The 19,233-nt window shown below is 35.3% G+C and overlaps 1 protein-coding gene across 8 annotated transcripts in view; it reads left to right on the top strand.

Annotated features, from left to right (window-relative positions):
• The window catches only part of LOC105473892 (ubiquitin specific peptidase 40), a 93,877-nt gene that overhangs the window by 7,813 nt on the left and 66,831 nt on the right, over positions 1-19,233 (top strand). For 5 of the 8 annotated variants that reach the window (XR_982562.2, XR_982563.2, XM_011728063.3 and 2 more), the window contains exons 5-10: positions 397-561; positions 2,563-2,709; positions 5,598-5,741; positions 7,886-8,014; positions 14,644-14,754; positions 16,231-16,338. Coding sequence is in view for 5 of the 8 variants with exons in the window: in XM_011728063.3 (XP_011726365.2) it covers positions 397-561; positions 2,563-2,709; positions 5,598-5,741; positions 7,886-8,014; positions 14,644-14,754; positions 16,231-16,338 (804 nt within the window). In the remaining 3 variants the exon portion in view is untranslated. Of the gene's footprint in view, positions 1-361; positions 562-2,562; positions 2,710-5,597; positions 5,742-7,885; positions 8,015-14,643; positions 14,755-16,230; positions 16,339-19,233 lie in introns of all 8 variants that reach the window. The other 3 variants (XR_011610147.1, XM_011728062.2, XM_011728064.2) reach the window with 2 other exon arrangements.

The raw sequence follows: 19,233 nt of genomic DNA, 5'->3' as shown, positions 1-19,233 counted from the left end.
AGACTATTCAGCATGTGCTCTGATTTCAGTGAGGTGTTCCTGTGCAGACACTGCCAGCTCTTAGACACTGGTCTGTGCCTAGTGTATCCCTCTCTCCTTACTGAGGCATGGCCATGTGTATGGTTTCCCACAAGAATAAATGGACATTCTGGGTGTCAAAGGAATTGAGTTATATGTACACAGTGAACACTGCCTGTTCATATTTTCATTGTTTAGTATAAATAAAGATAGGTGGTAATGTCTTAACCAGCTCACAGCTTGTTTTGCTGAGTCATTCTTATATTTGATCTTTGGATTGCTTGATAAATCTTGAGTTTTTATTGACTAGTGTTTTTTTTTTAATGTTTTAAAAAATCTGAAGCCCAGAATTACATCTAAAAGTTACCTGTTGTGTAGGAAATGAGGCAACATGATGTGCAGGAACTGAATCGAATCCTCTTCAGCGCTTTGGAAACTTCTTTAGTTGGGACCTCCGGTCATGACCTCATCAATCGTCTGTATCATGGAACCATTGTTAACCAGATTGTCTGTAAAGAGTGTAAGAACGTCAGTGAGAGGCAGGTAAATAACGCCAGAGTATTTTAGTAATAAGTTATGTTGTAAATTATAATTCATGTCATTAAATGTGTGATCTATAATACCACACAAGGATTAAAGTGTTTATTACTAAAAGTAATTTACTGAGTTTTTTTTCTTCTAACTACACCTAAATCATGAGCCTATAATCCAGATTTCTCCATCTAGATTGAAAGAAGCAAATATCTTGAAACTTAATCTTTTATTCAGTACTCTAATATTTGGAAAATAGATTTGGGGATATTTACAAATAGAAGACTGTGGCCTCATGTGAGAAGCCAAAGTCATCATGGTTGGAATATTGTAAAGAAAGTTAATTAGGGAGGTAATAAAAATAGATAATACTGAGGACCGAGGAGTGTTTAATTTGACAAACATCTATAATTAAATATTGGATTTAGTTTATTAATATTCTTCAGAATGTTCATTTATATATGTGTGCTTCCGTTTATATATTATATATAAAGCTATTGTAATCCTGTGTTAATTAGTATAACCTTCAGTTCTTCGTAATGACACATATTGCCCTTTTAATCTAATTGGAAATTTCCTCATGTAAATACAATCCTGTTTGCCCTACAAATCTTATATAGTCAATGATTTTTATCACTGAATTCATCACTGATCCTTTAATAAAAGGCTGCTGTGATTATTTATGCCAAGAAAGTTTGTGTATTTGTATGAGGACAAAATTACCATTTTCAAAGTGTTAACTGCTTTTTTGAAAATAGATATGTATATAAAAATATGTGATTTTCAGGAGGCTGAGGCAGGAGAATTGCTTGAACCCAGGAGGCGGAGGTTGCAGTGACCCAAGATTGCGCCACTGCACTCCAGCCTGGCGACAGAGCAAGACTCCGTCTCAAAAAAAAAAAAAGTGATTTTTTTAAGTTTGGAAATAATTAAGATGTTGTGTGTGTTTTTGAATTACTGCATGCTTGACTTAGCTATGATGTAGTAAATCAGTATTTTCAAAACAATATATGTAAGACCGTTATAAATTAAAGACATTAACTTTTCACATATATATTATAAACCATATACTGTATAAATGTTACTTTTAGTACTTAAAATTTTCACCATGAGTTAATCATTTTCATTCCCCAAAATCTCTTAAAATAAAGCTGTTGCACACACATACAGAACTATAAATATGAATTACATTTGCCAAATTGTAAGTGCTTATTACTAGAAATATTGTGATTCAAATGTAGTTATAGCAGATTTCATAAACCCTCTTTTTACAAAATATTCTCTTGAATTTTCATAGGAAGACCTTCTTATCCTAGCTTAATGTAATTCTTTTTTTTGAGATGGAGTCCCACTCTGTTGCCCAGGCTGGAGTGCAGTGGTGCAATCTCGACTCACTGCGACCTCCGCCTCCCAGGTTCAAGCAATTCTCCTGCCTCAGCCTCCCAAGTAGCTGGGACTACAGGCATGCACCACCACACCCAGCTAATTTTTTGTATTTTTAGATATGGGGTTTTACCATATTGACCAGGCTGGTCATATAATTTCTTTCCTTATAACTTCTTCAGTATATCTTAAGGCAACCCTAGCAAAAGAAGATAAAGAAATGGAGTTTACATTAGAAAATTCAACCCTGCCCTTGCTCTTACAGTCTAGTCTAGAGTCTAAAACAGTACTGTGTACCTTGTATATATGCACTTCTGAATTCAGATATGTGTTTTATTGTGGTTTATATTTCCTCATAAAACATTTTATTGCATCTGCAGTAAATTCATAAACTTTTCTTATCAGTTTTTTTCTGATATATTTTAAGCTAAATTCTAGTTCTATTTCAAAAGAAGGATACTTAGCGTTATGAACTTCACAACATCTAATCAGGAGATCTACATCTTTATTTGTAGTGTTTTAGAAAACATATATCTGATTATTCCCAATATATGTGTGAGTTGGTGATGTGTTTATGTGTTTGTAAACCTCTGAAATTGTTTTTCAATATTATATTCATGTCTATTTCAGGAAGACTTCTTAGATCTAACAGTAGCAGTCAAAAATGTATCTGGCTTGGAAGATGCTCTCTGGAACATGTATGTAGAAGAGGAAGTTTTTGATTGTGACAACTTGTACCACTGTGGAACTTGTGACAGGCTGGTTAAAGCAGCAAAGGTAAAGACAGATACCTGCTTTTTCCCAGGGTCCCCACTTTGTACTTAGTATAAGTCAACTTGTATGAAAAAGTCTTGAGGATATACTTGAAGCTGTTGACACTAAGGATTGAAAAGATATTTACATCATTATCTGTATTTTAATTTTTTACAATAAAGAATTTTTAAGGCTTTCAGCCCAACAGTACACCCAACTTCCTTCTCTCTGGGGAAAAGTTTATTTGTACCTCAGTGTTTCGTAAGTATCCCTCCTTTTTGCAATTACTGTTGTGAAAAGAGATGTATATATTTTTATTTCTGCCACTGAGAAGCTTGTTGAGCTTTCCTTTTGTTTACTACTTTCTTTGTTTACTACTTTCTTTGTTTACTACTACGAAAATAGATGGCTTTCTTCATTTTCTTAATATACAGTTATTTTATAATCTTGACATACGTTCTTCCTCACTCTGGCAAATCCAATATAGACTTACCTCCTCCGCCAGGTGGGAGTATTTAACTTGCTAATTAAGGAATTTAACAGAATGCTTCTGGTTTTCTTTCTGTACAGTCAAGCAAAATATAAGACGAAAGAAGGTCAGGACTAAAGCAACTGATATCTTTTGCCATGTGAGAGCTGAGAGAGAAAAGTAAAACAAACCAATAAACATAGAATTCTGACATTTCTCAAATTTATTCATCACATTCATATATCAGTAGCCATTCCTGTAGTATAATTCATAGTTATTTTCCTTTCCAGGAAAGAAGAGACACTTTGATAAGAGGAGAAATAAGAGACAACTACTGTTTAGCTTAGTGGAACACCTCCCTGGTGTTATTTTCATGCATCCTAAGTTTTGCGCATTCCAGCTCTTTTCTGATATGGCAGGGATTTATTATATCAGCACTTTGGCCTTTCTGAAAATCCGTGTGCCACGTATTGGTGTTTTATCCCAGTACTGATGTGAGGTCTCTCTCTGTGCTTTACTGGCCAACCCTTTTGGGTCCAGGATATCTATTTGTTCTAAGGGAGACTGACATCTGAATAACTCTTTTTGGAGGACAGATTTTTAAAAAATGTTTTGTAGGTTTTTTTTCCCACTTTATCTTCTAGCAGCCATTCATTTATATTTCCTTTTCACAATTCCCTGTGATTTCTCACTATGGAATTGTTCTTTAATGTATTTTTTACACTCTTAATTTCCACCAAAAGCATTTCCAATGCTAGTTAATTGCTAAATACTAGTAATTCATTAACGTTAATATAAAAATGATTATTATAGATAAATGTATCTATATCTACGTATGTATATTAATACCATTTCCTCTGGTCTGGATGTGCTGTCTCTAACCTTCTCTGGCCTTCCTTCTCAGCTTCTTGTACCTATGGCCAATATGGCATCAACCCTGCTACTGTCGTTATTATCTGCAGTGGTGACGTTCCCACTGCCGTGGGTGATGTGATGAGCTGTTCATAAACATCATCAACTTGAGCTCAGTTCACTCAGTGGTTACTGAACATTGTCTTAAACAGCTACCATAAGAGACATATTTATGTTATGCAGTCACTTCATTATGACAGAGATAGCATTTTTCCTATAGCTGACAATTATTGAATTTTTCCAACAAATAAAATGAGCATGGAGATTATAGATGAAACAATAATAAAACCTTACACCCTATGCCTATAGCTTTCACAGGAAGATTGAACTTTATACCGTTTCACCTGTATTTCCATCCAGTTTTTGCCCCTTTATCAAACCCAAAGAGAGAGGTTCGTCATTTGCTTATTTTGTATTTCACCTTTGGTGTATGAACTTCAGAGTTTGGAATAGTGTTAGAAAGAGACCTACACATTCAGCTTTTGGTTAGACTTCATGTTCACGTTAACAAACAAGAACCTTTTGCTAAACAAATGTAGTTTTTAAATATACCTTTTATCGCATTTCTTTAATTCTCTTTCAGTAGAAGTTTTTTGATCTTGATACTTCTAAATTTATATTCTATGCATTGGATTTGTTGCATTCTAAGTTTATGTTTGACTATACTGCTAAATAAATGCAGATTTTCTTGTCCTAAGCAGTCTTTTCTCAGCCACATTATAGTTGAGTTACTCAGTTTTTTTAGATGCATTTTTAGAGCTTGTTTGAAAATCTACCATGTTGTTATATTGCTGGGGTGTTTTTTGTTTTTTTTGTTTTTTTTTTTTTCATTCAACTTGTTTTTTACCCACTAGATTTGTGGAACTGTTTTTTAAAATGTATTTTTAGCACTATTAGAGATATATGATTATGGGTAATTTTATATATCAGGGAGGACTTTTTTCTCCACACAGACCAGTAATCCCAGAGGCTGGGCACAGCTGATACTCTTAAAAAGCAGCTTAATCCCAATCAATAGATCTTAGCCCTTGGGGAAGTTAGAGGCCTTCTGCAAGTCTCATGAAAGCTATGATTCTTCTCCTCAGAAAAAATACATATGCACATACAATTTTTTATCATTTCAGATCCTTTAAAACAGGTTCATAGGTCTCAGGTTGAGAGCTCCAGTTCTTCACTGATTAAAAAGAACTGTAGACCTGCCAGGTAAAGTGGAGACACCAAGGATGAAAGTGAAAGGCCAGAAATTGGGCAGGAAATAGGCACCAGTCATCAAATACTATTTCAGGATATCAACACTAAAGATAAAACTAGCTTATAAATTATTAATTGTAAGCACAAATGAGTGGCTCTACCTTTAGACCCATAAAATAGATGAGTTGATATCGAGTTATGTTGAATCCATGGTAATGAGTTGATGTAATATTTCTCTTAGACCTGTGTCATAGGTTGTTTTTTCAGACTTTAAGAAACATTATATATTCTTTCATATAACCCTGTTTTTAAAAAGCTTTGTAAATTTTTCTTTTAACAGTCGGCCAAATTACGTAAGCTGCCTCCTTTTCTTACTGTTTCATTACTAAGATTTAATTTTGATTTTGTGAAATGCGAACGCTACAAGGAAACTAGCTGTTATACATTCCCTCTCCGGATCAATCTCAAGCCCTTTTGTGAACAGGTTTGAACTATTTTATTTTTAAATTCTTTCTTTTCCCCTCTCAAGACTGAATCTATTATTGACCTGATTTTCAGTTGGTTTATTGTGAGAATCTCTAAACCTTGGCACTATTGACATTTTGAGTTAAATTATTCTTTGTTGTGGGAGACTGTCTCATGCATTAGGGTGTTTAGCAGCATCCCTGCCCTCTACCTATTGGATGACAGTAGCATCCTCACTCCCCCTCCCTTAGTTGTGACAACCAAAACTGTCTTCAGACAAAGCCAAATATGTCTCCTGGGAGGACAGCATGGGCAAGATTGACCCTGTTCAAGTACCACTGATTTATTTACAGTCATTTTGAATTTCCAAAGTATAGATTTGTTCCCTTCTTTTTATTAAACCCTTCTTTAAAATATTTGAAATGAAAATTTAAGAACAAAATTAGAAGTTACCCTGCATTTAGAAAACTTACGATTAATTGGTACCACTGATTTGGATTTAGTTTATTTTACATGTAATAATGAATTTATGCATCTAGAAAGTCAAGAGGCAAATGGAAATTCACTAGTCTAGAATTTGTAATCCTTAAGATATAGGGAAAGAAGAGGTTTTGAAAACAAATTAATTACAAAACCAACCTACTTTATGAGCCATTTAAAAATGTTTTTTATAACATTGCTGTACATGCCAAGGTCTGGGTGAAATGAGTAATTATTTCTTATCACAAATCATTCTTACATGTTTATTCAGAATAGAACATTTATTAGCTAGCTATTGAGTTTCTGTGTAAAAAAAGTAATCTTTTTATAAACATTTCTTAAATTCAGGATCTTCACACATGGGCCTTCCTTTACTTCAAGCCAAATTATTGAGCTTTTTAGATTTTGTTGTTGTTGTTGTTTGAATTACCACTCAAAGGTTCTAATATTCTGTTGCCCCGAGGCTATTATTGACATACCCAAATAAATAATTTTCCCAGAGTTAGTTAATATAATTGTTTCTTGTTTTATAAAAGATAGTTTGTAATATTATTTTAACATACTTTGATGTAACAAAACTGAAATAAGTGAATAAATTGAGCACTTATCTAGGAAGTTCACATTAATTTTACTTTTGGATTTCTGTATTAATGGAAAAAAGTCACTGTGCATCTTTGTATACACCTTGTCTTTTGCCTGTACTAGACATTTTAAACTGCTGCCCACTTAAAAAGTTTAATATTTTAAGCAAATAAATTCTTAAAATAACCGACACCCATCAAGGGGCCACCATATGTACATCTGAACATCACAGATGAGCGCTGACTGAGTTTAGATGTCAAAGCCAGAAGAGAGCTTATATCATGTAGTTTTAGATCCCTCAGATGTAAAAAAGGCTTCTTTTTTCTTCTGCATCAGAAATTTAAACAAACATCTTTAAAGTACCTCTTCATCTAGAGTAGCTTTTTGTTTTATTTTGTTTTTAATTGCTAGTGTAGGAGTACATCTGTTAGATCACTCATGATTATGGAGCATATTGATTGTAGAAAATGTTGATCATAGAATTAATAAAACAAGAAAGAACCTCTTCCACTAAACTGCCTCTAAACAAAACCAAATGATAGTCATAATTACTAAGTTCTTATTCTATACAGAGGACTCTAGTGTCAGGAGGGGTGATAGTTGATCTGGCTTTGACTTTGAGGCACATGACAACCTAGTTGAAATAGAGGACAATTTAAACTAGATATGTATCAATTTAAAAAAAGGTGATGCATTTTAAAAGAAGAGTGCATCTATAAAATAGCATAAACAGGTATTGTACGAAGATGGGTTTCTCTTGCTAAAAATTTCTGCAACAGAATCACTGATAGGGTAACATGTTTCATTGTTTTATTGGCTTACATGGTCTTAGCCAAAGTACATAAAAGTAACGTGTTTTTCAGGTACATGTGTTCATGGTCGGCTAAGAGGCAGAATTTGATTGGTGTAGTGTGACTGGCCATTAGATCAATTTAAAATTAATTAATTTTAAATTTAAAGCCAGTTACTTGAATTCATCTTTACTCTTAACAACAGTGAAGTTTCTTATTAGTTTCAGTAGTTGAAATTATTTTTTCTTTTGATTATTATCTTAGCATTTTATGAAAACTGTATCAACATTTATGTTCTTTTTTCTTTTAGAATGAATTGGATGACTTAGAATATATGTATGACCTCTTCTCAGTTATTATACACAAAGGTGGCTGCTACGGAGGCCATTACCATGTATATATTAAAGATGTTGATCATTTGGGAAACTGGCAATTTCAAGTACGTATAGAAATTTATTTAGAAATATCTTTGCAATTTCTTTTCTATTCCTATTATTTTGTTGAGGATATTTTGTTTACCATTTATTTTATATCCACTCTGTAGAAAACTTTGATAGGCACTGAAAGTTAATACAGATACAAGTTTTAAATTTTTATTTCTAAATAATTTCACACATACAGAAAAATTACCAGAATAGTAAAAACACCTCCTGTATACCCTTTACCTAGATTCTCTGATGAACATTTTGCCACATTTGTGCATGTGTATACACAGACACACATTATTAACATTATCATTATTAGTGCGAACCGTTTGAAATTAAGTTGAAGACACCAGGTCCCTTTACTACTAAATACTTCAGTGTTTATCTTCTAATACCAAGGATATTATCTTACATGAACATTGACTAAAATCAGGATCTTCTAACATAGATATAATACTGTTGTCTAATACTTAGTTATGTTCAGATTCCATCAGTTTCCAGTTCACATCCTTCATGGCAATTTTTCCCCCACTCTAGTGTCAAATCCAGTGTCAAGCATGGTATTTAGTTATCTCTGATATCTCCTCTAATCTGGAACCATTCCTTACCTATACAGTTACTCCATTATCATAAAGAGATAGCACAATTCCTATAGCTGACCATTATTGAATTTTTTCTGAAAAATAAAATGAGCATTGATTTAGATAACACACAATATTAATTTTGTATCCTGCAGATGGTAGGTGAACATGTGATAAAAACAATAAATCCCATGTCTATAGCTTGCACAATAGGATTTAAGACCAGGGTGAATTTTGTCCTGTTTATTATAATATGACTGCGTAGTCATGTCTTTCATGGTTGCTCTTTGAAACAGTGCTCAATAACCACTGATTGAATGACATTTAAAACTTTGATCTTCCTAGAATGGTTTCCTGTGAGAGGTATAAGAAGGATTTTTTTCCACTTGAAAAAATTACCCATTTCTATTTATTGAGTAATCAGTTTTTCTCTACCAATCTACTATGCCAGTTCTATTATGTCTACTGTTCATTTTTGTGTGAGTCTGTTCTTCAGCTCTCTATTCTATTCCATTGTTCATTTTTTTCTATTCCTGGACAAATACATTGTCAATTTCCATAGCTTTATAATAATCTTGATCTCTGGTAGGACAAGTCTCCCTACATGCTGTTATTTTTCAGGAGTGTGGGACCTGTCTTCATTTTTTATGCTTCTGTGTACATTTCTAGAATCACCTTGTCAGTAGTCTCACAGATGCACATGTGTGTGCACATACACATATACACACACATACTCAGTGGGATTTCCAGTCTTCATATGTGCACAAGATACACCTTTTCATTTTCTCAAGTCCCTTTAATGTCTTACTAAAATGTTTTATAATATTTCTCAAAAAAAAAATTTACAGATGTTCCGAGGGAAAGTGCTAACTGGTGTCTAGTTCCTAGGAAATTATAATCTATTACACATCAACCCCAAACACAGTAAAACGTCTATAGGTAAGTCACAAACCATCATGTTAGGATGTAAAATGCTTGAAGCGTAGCTTCCTATTATCAGAAAGTGAATGCTGTTGTTGACAAATACTTGCTCCACATTTAGTTGTAATATGGCATATCATGGTGCCAGCAGTATCCAAGATGCACGGTCCCTTTGACGACACTCAGCCAGCTTTTCAAAACGTTCATCTGTATTTCTGACGTTCTATCAGTTGTATTTGGAACATATTGAGAGATATATGTTCTGTAAAGTTTGGATATGAAAAAAGTCAAACTGTGTTCTACCAGGAACATGTTTACCAGGGAGATGGTCTATGCCTAAATTTTGTGTTTTCTGGAGTGTTTGTGGCTGGTGTATTGAAATGCAGCTTTCTTTAGTATGTTGATTTTATATACTAAAATATATAAAATATTAAACAGTGTATATACTAACAACCAATAATATTGCTAAATACTCTTATGTTGAAATCATCTATGGAAAAAGACGGTTTTGTTTTACCTGTCGAAATCCTTTGCCTTCATTTCTTTTACTTACTGCAGTGAATGGAACTCCCCTTCTGGCTTGGGAAAGCTATACAAGCATTGCTCTCAAGTGCTTGTGCCACATTTGCCAAGACACCATCTTGTCGGGCACCTTCCCAATTAGATGAAGTGAGACACTTGTTATCCTCATCAACTGTTTCAGCCCTCAACGTTACCATGTTTAATTTGAGCTGATCCGTATTGTGTTACTATACTTTCCCTTGAACTACCTTCTTGTATTTTTAGTTTACCATAGTAGAGAATCCTTAAGAAAGTGGCCTTCTCACTCTGCCTTAAACTCCCCTTAATTATCAGATAGGCTTTATTTTGCTCTCTAAGATGAAGCCTTTAATTAGATTCTGATTGAAGCTTGTCACCACGTCTGGTAAATGTTTATTATGGTGTTCATTTTTTTTGCCTTGCCCATTCCCATTGCAGTTCGTGGCTCTTTTCTTCCGGTTGTGCCTCCAACTGTTGTGACTTTTTTCAATATTGCTGTGTCTCTCTTCAGTCTTAGGAAGTGCTCCCAGCCTCTCTGTCAGCCCAGCCACCTCAATGGCTGCTACAGTTTTTGCTCAGCCAGTTTGAAGATTTGAAGTATTTTTCTAGCTGGCAATATTTATCCTCAGTTTTTTGATGCATAAAATATCTGTTTGCAATTTCATCTTCACGTTTATCTTTGAGGTCATGCACAAAGGCAGCTTCACACTCTGGTAAGACAGCATGTTTTCAGAGTAGTGATTCTCTCTTCCTTGACTTTCTTTTGGGTTGTGGTTTCCTGGACATCTCTTATGCAGTTTTGTGCTCATTTCTTCAGAATTGATCAGCTTCTTTCTAGCAGCATCAGGATCTCTTTGCAGTTCTGTGACATGACTCGAAGGGCAAGCAGGCATTCCTTCATTTGGCTTCAATCTCTGCACTGCCTGTCCATTTTTTGAAGCTCTAACACCTTAGCAAGGTCTTCCTTGGGGCTTAGAGAACAATAGAATATTGTGCTTGGTACGTTTTCTTGTTAATGGCTGTCAAGCATCCCATGTAATTTTTTTTCTTATTGTTCTGTTCTTTAAGAATCACTAGCTTTTCATCCAGAGCTTCGTGCTGTTCAGATAATGATTTTGTGTTTTAAGAATTTCACCTGCAGTAGATATATCTGGTGGACACTGTGTTTGTCTCTTTTACTACCATTATTCTGACAGATCCCCTGTGCCCACGAAGGGTCCCAAATATTCTAATTGTAGCCAGGTAGTGTTCTTTCTACTTACAGTTCAGCAATTACTTCTTCCCTTTCAAGGAACTGTGCTCTGCATACATGGAGTTCTTTTAGTAGGTACTGCCTGTAAGGAGTAGTTTTCAGGACCAACCTCATGTAATTTTCCCTGGGTTAAAGCCAACATTTTAGTCTCTCTTAGTGTGCCTAGAAGATGATCCCTTTCTTCTAGCATGGAGGCCACTAACTGCAAAACATAAATGTAGATGTGGCTATAAAGAGGAGCCTGATCCATGCCTCCAACTTCCTGGGGGGACTTCGGCTTCACAGATGGTTGGCATCATTTGGAACATCATCTTGCACATTTGAGGAAGTGGGGCAAAGAAGGCTCCATGACAGCACCCAGTTGGCAGCTCTATGACTGGACCAATCTGTCCCAACATGGCCAGCGTCAGACACTGGCAGAGTGGAGGACGACTGGGCCCAGCCTATATGTCACCTGGATCAACTTGTCATATGTTGGGCTCATAGGCTCAAGCGTCATCCCTACAATGCCGATTTGCCTCTTCTCTCCTGTCATTTTTAAATATCTTATTCCATTGTCATAAATTTCTTCAAGCACGTTAAACATACTTATTTTCTTATTTTCTCTCTGATAATTACAGCATCTGAAGACTTTGTAGGTCTGACTTGGTTATCTTCTGATGTTGCTGATTCTATTTCCTTGTGATTTTGGTATGGTGGACTGTAGGCTTCTTGCTTTGTTTGTTTGTTTGCTTTTTAAGAACTTGATTGATGGGAGTAATTTGAGGACTGAGTTAAAAGTGCCTTCTTCCAAGAAAGATTTGTGTTTGTCTCTAACACAAGCCTGGGATCACTACCAGCCCTTAACAACATTAAAATCAACTTGATGGTTTTAGAGCAAAACAACCAGTAGGAATTTGGGACACAAACCCACATGAGGACCTACTTGTGATTTAAGGACATTTCTCCCCCTTCATCCAGTATCAAGGTCAAGGCAAGCCAGTTCCTCATTGTCCTTTATTGTAAGGTGGATTTTTCTCTAGGTTGTGCTTATATTGAAGGTATAGCCATTTAGGGATTCCAGCTTTTTGCTGCATTTTATCATTGTGATATATTAAAAAGTATATATTTGGTCATCCTTTCCAGTTCCTGTTCCTAGCACAGAGCTCCTTGGAATTTCCTGAGTGATTGGAGTGTCTTTTGTTATTCATAATGGGCCCTTTCCACTATATATGAGTTGATGTTAATGAAGTCACTCTTAGATGCCTCAGGATGGAGGCTGGTTGCCAGAGAAGCCAGTCCTATTATTAGAGGGTTGAAACTTACAACCCTGCTTCCCTGACCTTGGGGAGGGAAGAGAGACAGGAAATTGAGTTCAGTCACCAATGACCAGTGATTTGTTTAATCGGTCATGCCTCTGTAATGAAACTTCAGTGAAACCTCTTGAAAAATGAGGTTTGGGGCATTTCTGGGTTGGTGAACAGATTTTCATGCTGGGAGGGTGGCCAGCACGACTCCACAGAAACAGAGTTTCCTGAACTCTGGGCCCTTCTGGACCTTGCTCTATGTCTGTCTCCATCTGGCTATTCATTTATATCCTTTATAATAAAGTGTAGTGTAAGTTCCTGAGTTCTTACTGTTATTCCAGAAAATTATGAACTTGAGTTGGGGTGAAGGGAACCCTAGAATTTGTGTTCGGCTAGGCAGAAATGTGAGTACCCTAGGGATCCCGTATGTGGTTTGTGTTTGAAGTAGGGGACAGTCTTATGGGACTGAGTCCTCAACTTACGGAGTCTGTGCTATCACCAGATAGTGTCAGAATTGAATACAATTGTGTGACACCTAGTTGATGTCAGAGAATTGGAGAATTGATGGTTGTTTGAAAGATGAGTCCCTCGACTCCCCCCTTTGGGTAGGCCTAGGCTTTCTTTCCCCAACTCTGTCCTGTATGGGCATCAAAATGGAAGTTCAGTGTCAGCAAGATCAGTGTCTTAGTCCATTCAGGTTCAGGCTGCTCTATCACAACACTTAGACTGGGTAATTTATAAACAACAGAAATTTATTGCTCACAGTTCTGGAGGCTGGGAAGTCAAGATTAAGGCACCAGCAGATTTTGTGTCTGTGAGGACTTGCTGTGCTTCGTAGATGACACTTTCTCGCTGTGTCCTCACATGGCAGGAAGGTCAAACAATACTCCTTCAGGCCTTTTTTATAAAGGCACTAATCCCATTCACGAGGGCTCGTCTTTTGTGACCTAATTATCTCCTGAAGACCCCACCTCATAATACTATTGCACTGGTGATTAGGTTTCAACGTATGAATTTGGGGGCAACCTAACTACTCTGGCTATAGCAGTTGCAGAGCCAGAGGCCTCATCTCTGGATTTCTTCCCCATATTCCCATTTCACTTTTTGACCCCGGAAGAGTTTTCCCTGATGTTCTTGCAAGCCATAGTGTGTTTAAGATGTTTTTATTTGTTTTGGTTTTACTTTATCTACCATTTTTAGTAATTTTGTAGCAGGATGATTGTATCTGGCCTGCCATATTTTTCCATCACTTATTGATTATTTATTTTTGGCTTGCCTTGTTTACGACTATCTATATTTCTGGTTTTAAGTCAATTTAAAATACTTTGGAAGATGGCATGTATGGAAAAAAAAGACAATGAAAATAACTTACCAGGGGAATTTTGACATGTTCGCCAATACCTTCATAAAATGGGGTGAAAACTTGGATGATCAGGAAATAGAAAGGAGTATTTAAGCTGAGCCTGGACTGCAAAGATGAGTAGAATTTCCTTAGGTCAGCACAAGTGAATGAGACCGTATGGGACGAAGACCAGAAAATACTTTGAACTGAATTTTAATGAAAACTCCACATATCAAATTATGTAAAATGTAGCTAAAGTAGTGCTAAGCTGGAAAATACTCAACCAGGAGCTGGAATTCAAAGCAAGGTCTGCCTGATTCCAAGCATATGCAGATTATTGTGATGTTTTTACCGCCGTTTCATCATCTTGAAACCTTTTTCTTTTTTTTTTTTTTTTTTTTTTTTTTTTGTTAACTTCTTGCTCTGTCACCCATGCTGGAGTGCAGTGATGTGATCACGGCTCACTGCAGCCTTGACCTCCTGGGCTTAAGCAATCCTCCCACCTTAACCTCCTGGCTAATTTTTTTTTTTTATTTTTTGTAGAGTGTCCTGGTCTGTGTTGCCCAGGCTGGTCTTGAACTCCTGGGCTCAAGCAGTCCCTCTGCCTCGGCCTCCCAAATTGCTGGGATTATAGGTGTGATCTACTATGCCTGGCCAACATTCCTATTTTGTTACTTTTTAAGTGGTTAGTGATAGAAACTCATGTTGTTTTCCTTCCTAGGAGGAAAAAAGTAAGCCAGATGTGAATCTGAAAGATCTCCAGAGTGAAGAAGAGATTGATCATCCACTGATGATTCTAAAAGCAATCTTATTAGAGGTAGAGTATGTGTGTGTAAGTAATTGTGTGTATGTATATATTGTGTGTATGTGTGCATGTGTGTATATATGTAAGAATATATGTGGTTTAGTTGCTAGATGTGATATTATTACCATTCATAGTCTTTTTCCTTAAGGACGTTCTCTGTATCTGTATTTTAATGATTTTTGTGGGGATTTTCTAGTTATGAATGAAATACATATTCATGGTAGAAAATTCAAGAAAAAAAGACAGAAAATATATAAAAAAGATGAAAATATAAATAGGCCAGATACAGTTATTGTAAGCACTTTGATATATATTCTTTGCATTCTGTTTTCTTTATGTTTATTTACATATATTGGAATTGGGTTATGATTTTTTTGGCTATTATTGTCATTTTAAACCAAATTGAGCTTTACTAAATGCTGTTTGCAATTTATTACATTTCCATATTATCCTTTTAATGTCTGTGTGACCTGAAATTATGTCCCCTTTTTCATTCCTAGTAGTCACTGATAGTATCTCAAGTATATGACTTTTAAAGTTTGTTTAATATGCTGTTTTAAATATGTGAGGTCTTCTTTCATTTATTCATTCATCCTTAATAAATGATTTGCTATACTTCCTGCTAGGGACCTGGGCTGAATACTTTAATTATATTGATCTATGATGACTGTATGAATTTGCTAGGGCTGCCATGACAAAATGCCACAGACTGCATGGCTTAGATGATAGAAATGTATCTTCTGATAGTTTTGAAGGCTGAAGTCCAAGATCAAGGTGTTGGCAGTTTAGGTTTCTTCTGAGACCTCTCTCCTTGGCTTGCAGATGGCTGTCTTCTTCCTGTGTCCTCACATGGTGTTTCTTCTGTGTGTGTGCTTCCCGGTGTTACTTTGTCCAAACTTCGTCTTCTTCTGATAATGCCAGTCAGGTTTACTTAGGGCCTACTCTAAAATGGAAAACAGCCTCATTTTACCTTAATCACCTCTTTAAAGGTCTAATCTCCAAATGTAGTCACATTCTGAAATATTGTAGGTTAAAAATGCAACATATGAATTTTGGGGAGATACAGTTCAGCCTGTCACAGCTACATCTCACCCCCTTTTAGAACTTGTTTATACTTCAAAACATTTAGATAAGACATTAATCATCTTTGTTTTTGCACTTATGTATTTCTTCCAAAATTCTTGTTTAATATCAGTAATTTACATATTTAAATGAAAAATTCCTTTTTAATGTTGGGAATTTACCAAACCTTGGGCTACTTTTGATATTGCTCTTCAAATGGTTAAACTGTGGCACACAGAAAATAGCAAAAATCCAAGTTTTCTCAACTGAGGCTTAACCAGTTTTTAAAAAGCTTTTTATAATAGCTGTGATTGAATCAACTTACGTGTTTGCTGTTCTAGGCATGTTTAATTAGGCATAATCCTGTTGGTCTCTTTGAATTTGTACGTATGCAATTATTTCTCATCAGATTTTCTTAAGTGACTGTGTTTCTTTCGTAAGGAGGAGAATAATCTAATTCCTGTTGATCAGCTGGGCCAGAAACTCTTGAAAAAGATAGGAATATCTTGGAACAAGAAGTACAGAAAACAGCATGGACCACTGCGGAAGGTAATACATGGCATCGTTTTGGGAAGTTCTAGTTCCAAGAAATTTCATTATGATCCCAACAACATGAATTCCTTGCAGAAAGATATTTAAAATAGGTGAAAATAAAGTCACCATATTTGTATAATGGCTAGAATCCAACTAAGTTACTTATTAAGTATTACTTACTGAGTTACTTACCATAGAAACAAGAAGTAAGCAAAAATAGTGAGGAGCAACTCCTAAAAAATGTCAGAGTTCATACCCTAAAGCTTATCATTTTACTTGTAGAAATGTCTTCAGGTATTCACCCAGATTTCACTTGATTTTTTTACACAAAATTCTAGTAAAGGAATTTGCCTTTTTATCTAGGGTATCAAATTTATTGGCATAAACTTGTTCAAAATATCTCATTATCCTTTTAGTGTCTGTAGAACCTGAAGCTATGTTCCATTTTTCATTTCTGATATTAATAATTTTTATTTTCTCACGTTTTTTCAACAGTCTTGCTTGGGGATTATCAAGGTTTTTTTGTTTGTTTTTTTGAGTTGAGGTATACTCTGTTGCCCAGGCTGGAGTGCAGTGGCACGATCTTAGCTCACTCCAACCTCTGCCTCTGAGGCGCCAGTGATTCTCCTGCCTCAGCCTCCTGAGTAGCTAGCTGGTACTACAGGCATGTGCCACCACACCTAGCTAATTTTTGTAGAAATGGGGTTTTGCCATGTCACCCAGGCTGGTCTCAAACTCCTGGACTCAAGTGATCCGCCTGGCCATCAAGTTAATTTTTTAAAAACCTTTTCAAGAAACCAACTTTTGCCTTAGATGTAATTTGATGTAATGCTATTGATTTTCTCTATTGCTTTTCTATGTTCTATTTCATGGATATCTGTTCTTATTTTAAAGTGTTTTCTTTCTTCTACTTCTTGGGACTTAATTTGATCATCTTTTTCTAGCTGCTTGGGTTGGTAACTCAGTTTTTTTTAAACCTTCTAATACACACTTTTAAAGCGCTAAATTTTCTTCCAAGCACTAGTTATATTCAACAAGTTATATTGTTGAATATAGTTATATTGCTGAATATAGTCAGACAGTTATATTCAATAAGCTTTCATTTTCATTCAGTTTGAAATATTTTCTAATTTCTCTTATTTTTTCTTTGGCCCTTGGGTTCTTTGGAGGTGTGTTGGTTAATTTCCTAATATTTAGGGGGTTTCTAGTTATCTTTTCGTTATGTCAGTAAATTGATTTCTAATTAATGCCGTTGTACTTTGAGAACATACTCTATATGAGTTCAGTTCTTTTGAATTTATTGGGACTTGTTTTACGGTTCATAGTGTTGTCTATCCTGCTTAATGTTCTGTGTTCACTAAAGAAGTTGTTTTCTGCAGTTTTTGGAAGTATCATTTCACAAGTGACAACTAGATCAAATTGATTGTGTTCTTTGTTTCTTCTCTATTCTTATTATATATGGTTTTGCCTTTTCTATTAATTACTGAGGAATTTTAAATCTCCCAACAATAATTGTGGATTTGTCTCATTTTTTTAAAAGAAAGTTTTGACAGTTTTTGCTTCATGTATCTTCCTGAAGCTATATTATTAGGTGCATACACACTTAGTATTGTTATTGCCTCCTGATGTGAAACACTTGCCTTTTTTTTGAGACAGAGTTTTGCTCTGTCACTCAGACTGAAGTGTAGGAGCACAATCACAGCTCACTACAGTCTCGATCTCCTGGGCCCACGAGATCCTCCTAGCTCAACCTCCTGAGTAGTTGAGACTACAGGCACACCTGGCCTCACCGGGCTATGAATTCTTTTTTATATTTTTTATTTTGTAGAGATGGTGTCTCCGTATGTTGCCCAGGCTGGTCTCAAACTTCTGGGCTCAAGAGATCCTCCCACCTTGGCCTCCCAAAGTGCTGGGATTACAGGCATGAGCCACCACACCAGAAATGCTTGTCTTTATCTCTGCTAATATTCCTTGCCTTGAAATCTACCTTGTCTGGTATTAATGTAGCCATATAAGCTTTCTTATACATGTGTGTCTCAGTATGAAGTTGATTCTTGTTTATTTTGGAAAATTATGGTTTTTAAGGAATTGGTTCATTTATCTGAGGTGTCAAATTTGTTGGCATAAAGTTGTTTAAAATATCACCATATTATCGTTTCAGTGTCTGTAGCATAGGAACTTATGTTTCCTTTTTCATTTCTGATATTGATAATTTGTCTTTTTTAGCTTTCTTTTTCATTGCTGGGGTTTATCAAGTTTATTAAACTTTTCAAGAAAACAACTTTGCCTGTGTTGATTTTCTCTGCTATTCTATTTTCTATCAGATGACAGAGAGTTTGACAATCTTTTCCTTTTTATTAGAATGTTTAGTTATTTACATTAATATAATTTGTATGGCTGGGTTTGAATCTCTCATCTTACTATTTATTTTCTATTTCTCCTCTATTCTTTGTTATTTTCTTGTTCCTTTCCTGCCTTCTTTTGGATTAATTAATAAATTTTTAGTGTCCCATTTTTATCTCATTTGTTGGCTTTTTAATCTATGTATTTAATTTCATCTAGTGATTACACTATGTATAAATTAATATGGTAAATTACAAATTAATATTATACCACTTTATGTATACTGTAAGATGCTTACAATAGTATAATTTCATTTTCCCTTTCCCATTTTTCCTACTATTGCCTTCTTCTATTTTACTATTACATATAATGTAAATTCCACTATACTTTACTACCTCTGCTTAAACACTTTTGTGACTTTTAAATAAATTAAGGAAAGAATAGTGTTTTATATTTATCTTTTCTGGAGTTTATTGCTCATTGTTTATCCAGGTTTGCATTTAATATCATTTCCCTTCAACCTAGAGAATTTCCTTTAGCATTTCTTGAAGTTCAGAATTGCAGGTG

Source organism: Macaca nemestrina, chromosome 11 (assembly GCF_043159975.1).
Source record: "Macaca nemestrina isolate mMacNem1 chromosome 11, mMacNem.hap1, whole genome shotgun sequence".
In the NCBI taxonomy this organism is placed as follows: Eukaryota; Metazoa; Chordata; class Mammalia; order Primates; family Cercopithecidae; genus Macaca; species Macaca nemestrina.
Note: the sequence above shows the minus strand (reverse complement) of the source record. Positions and strands in the feature narration are given on the sequence as shown.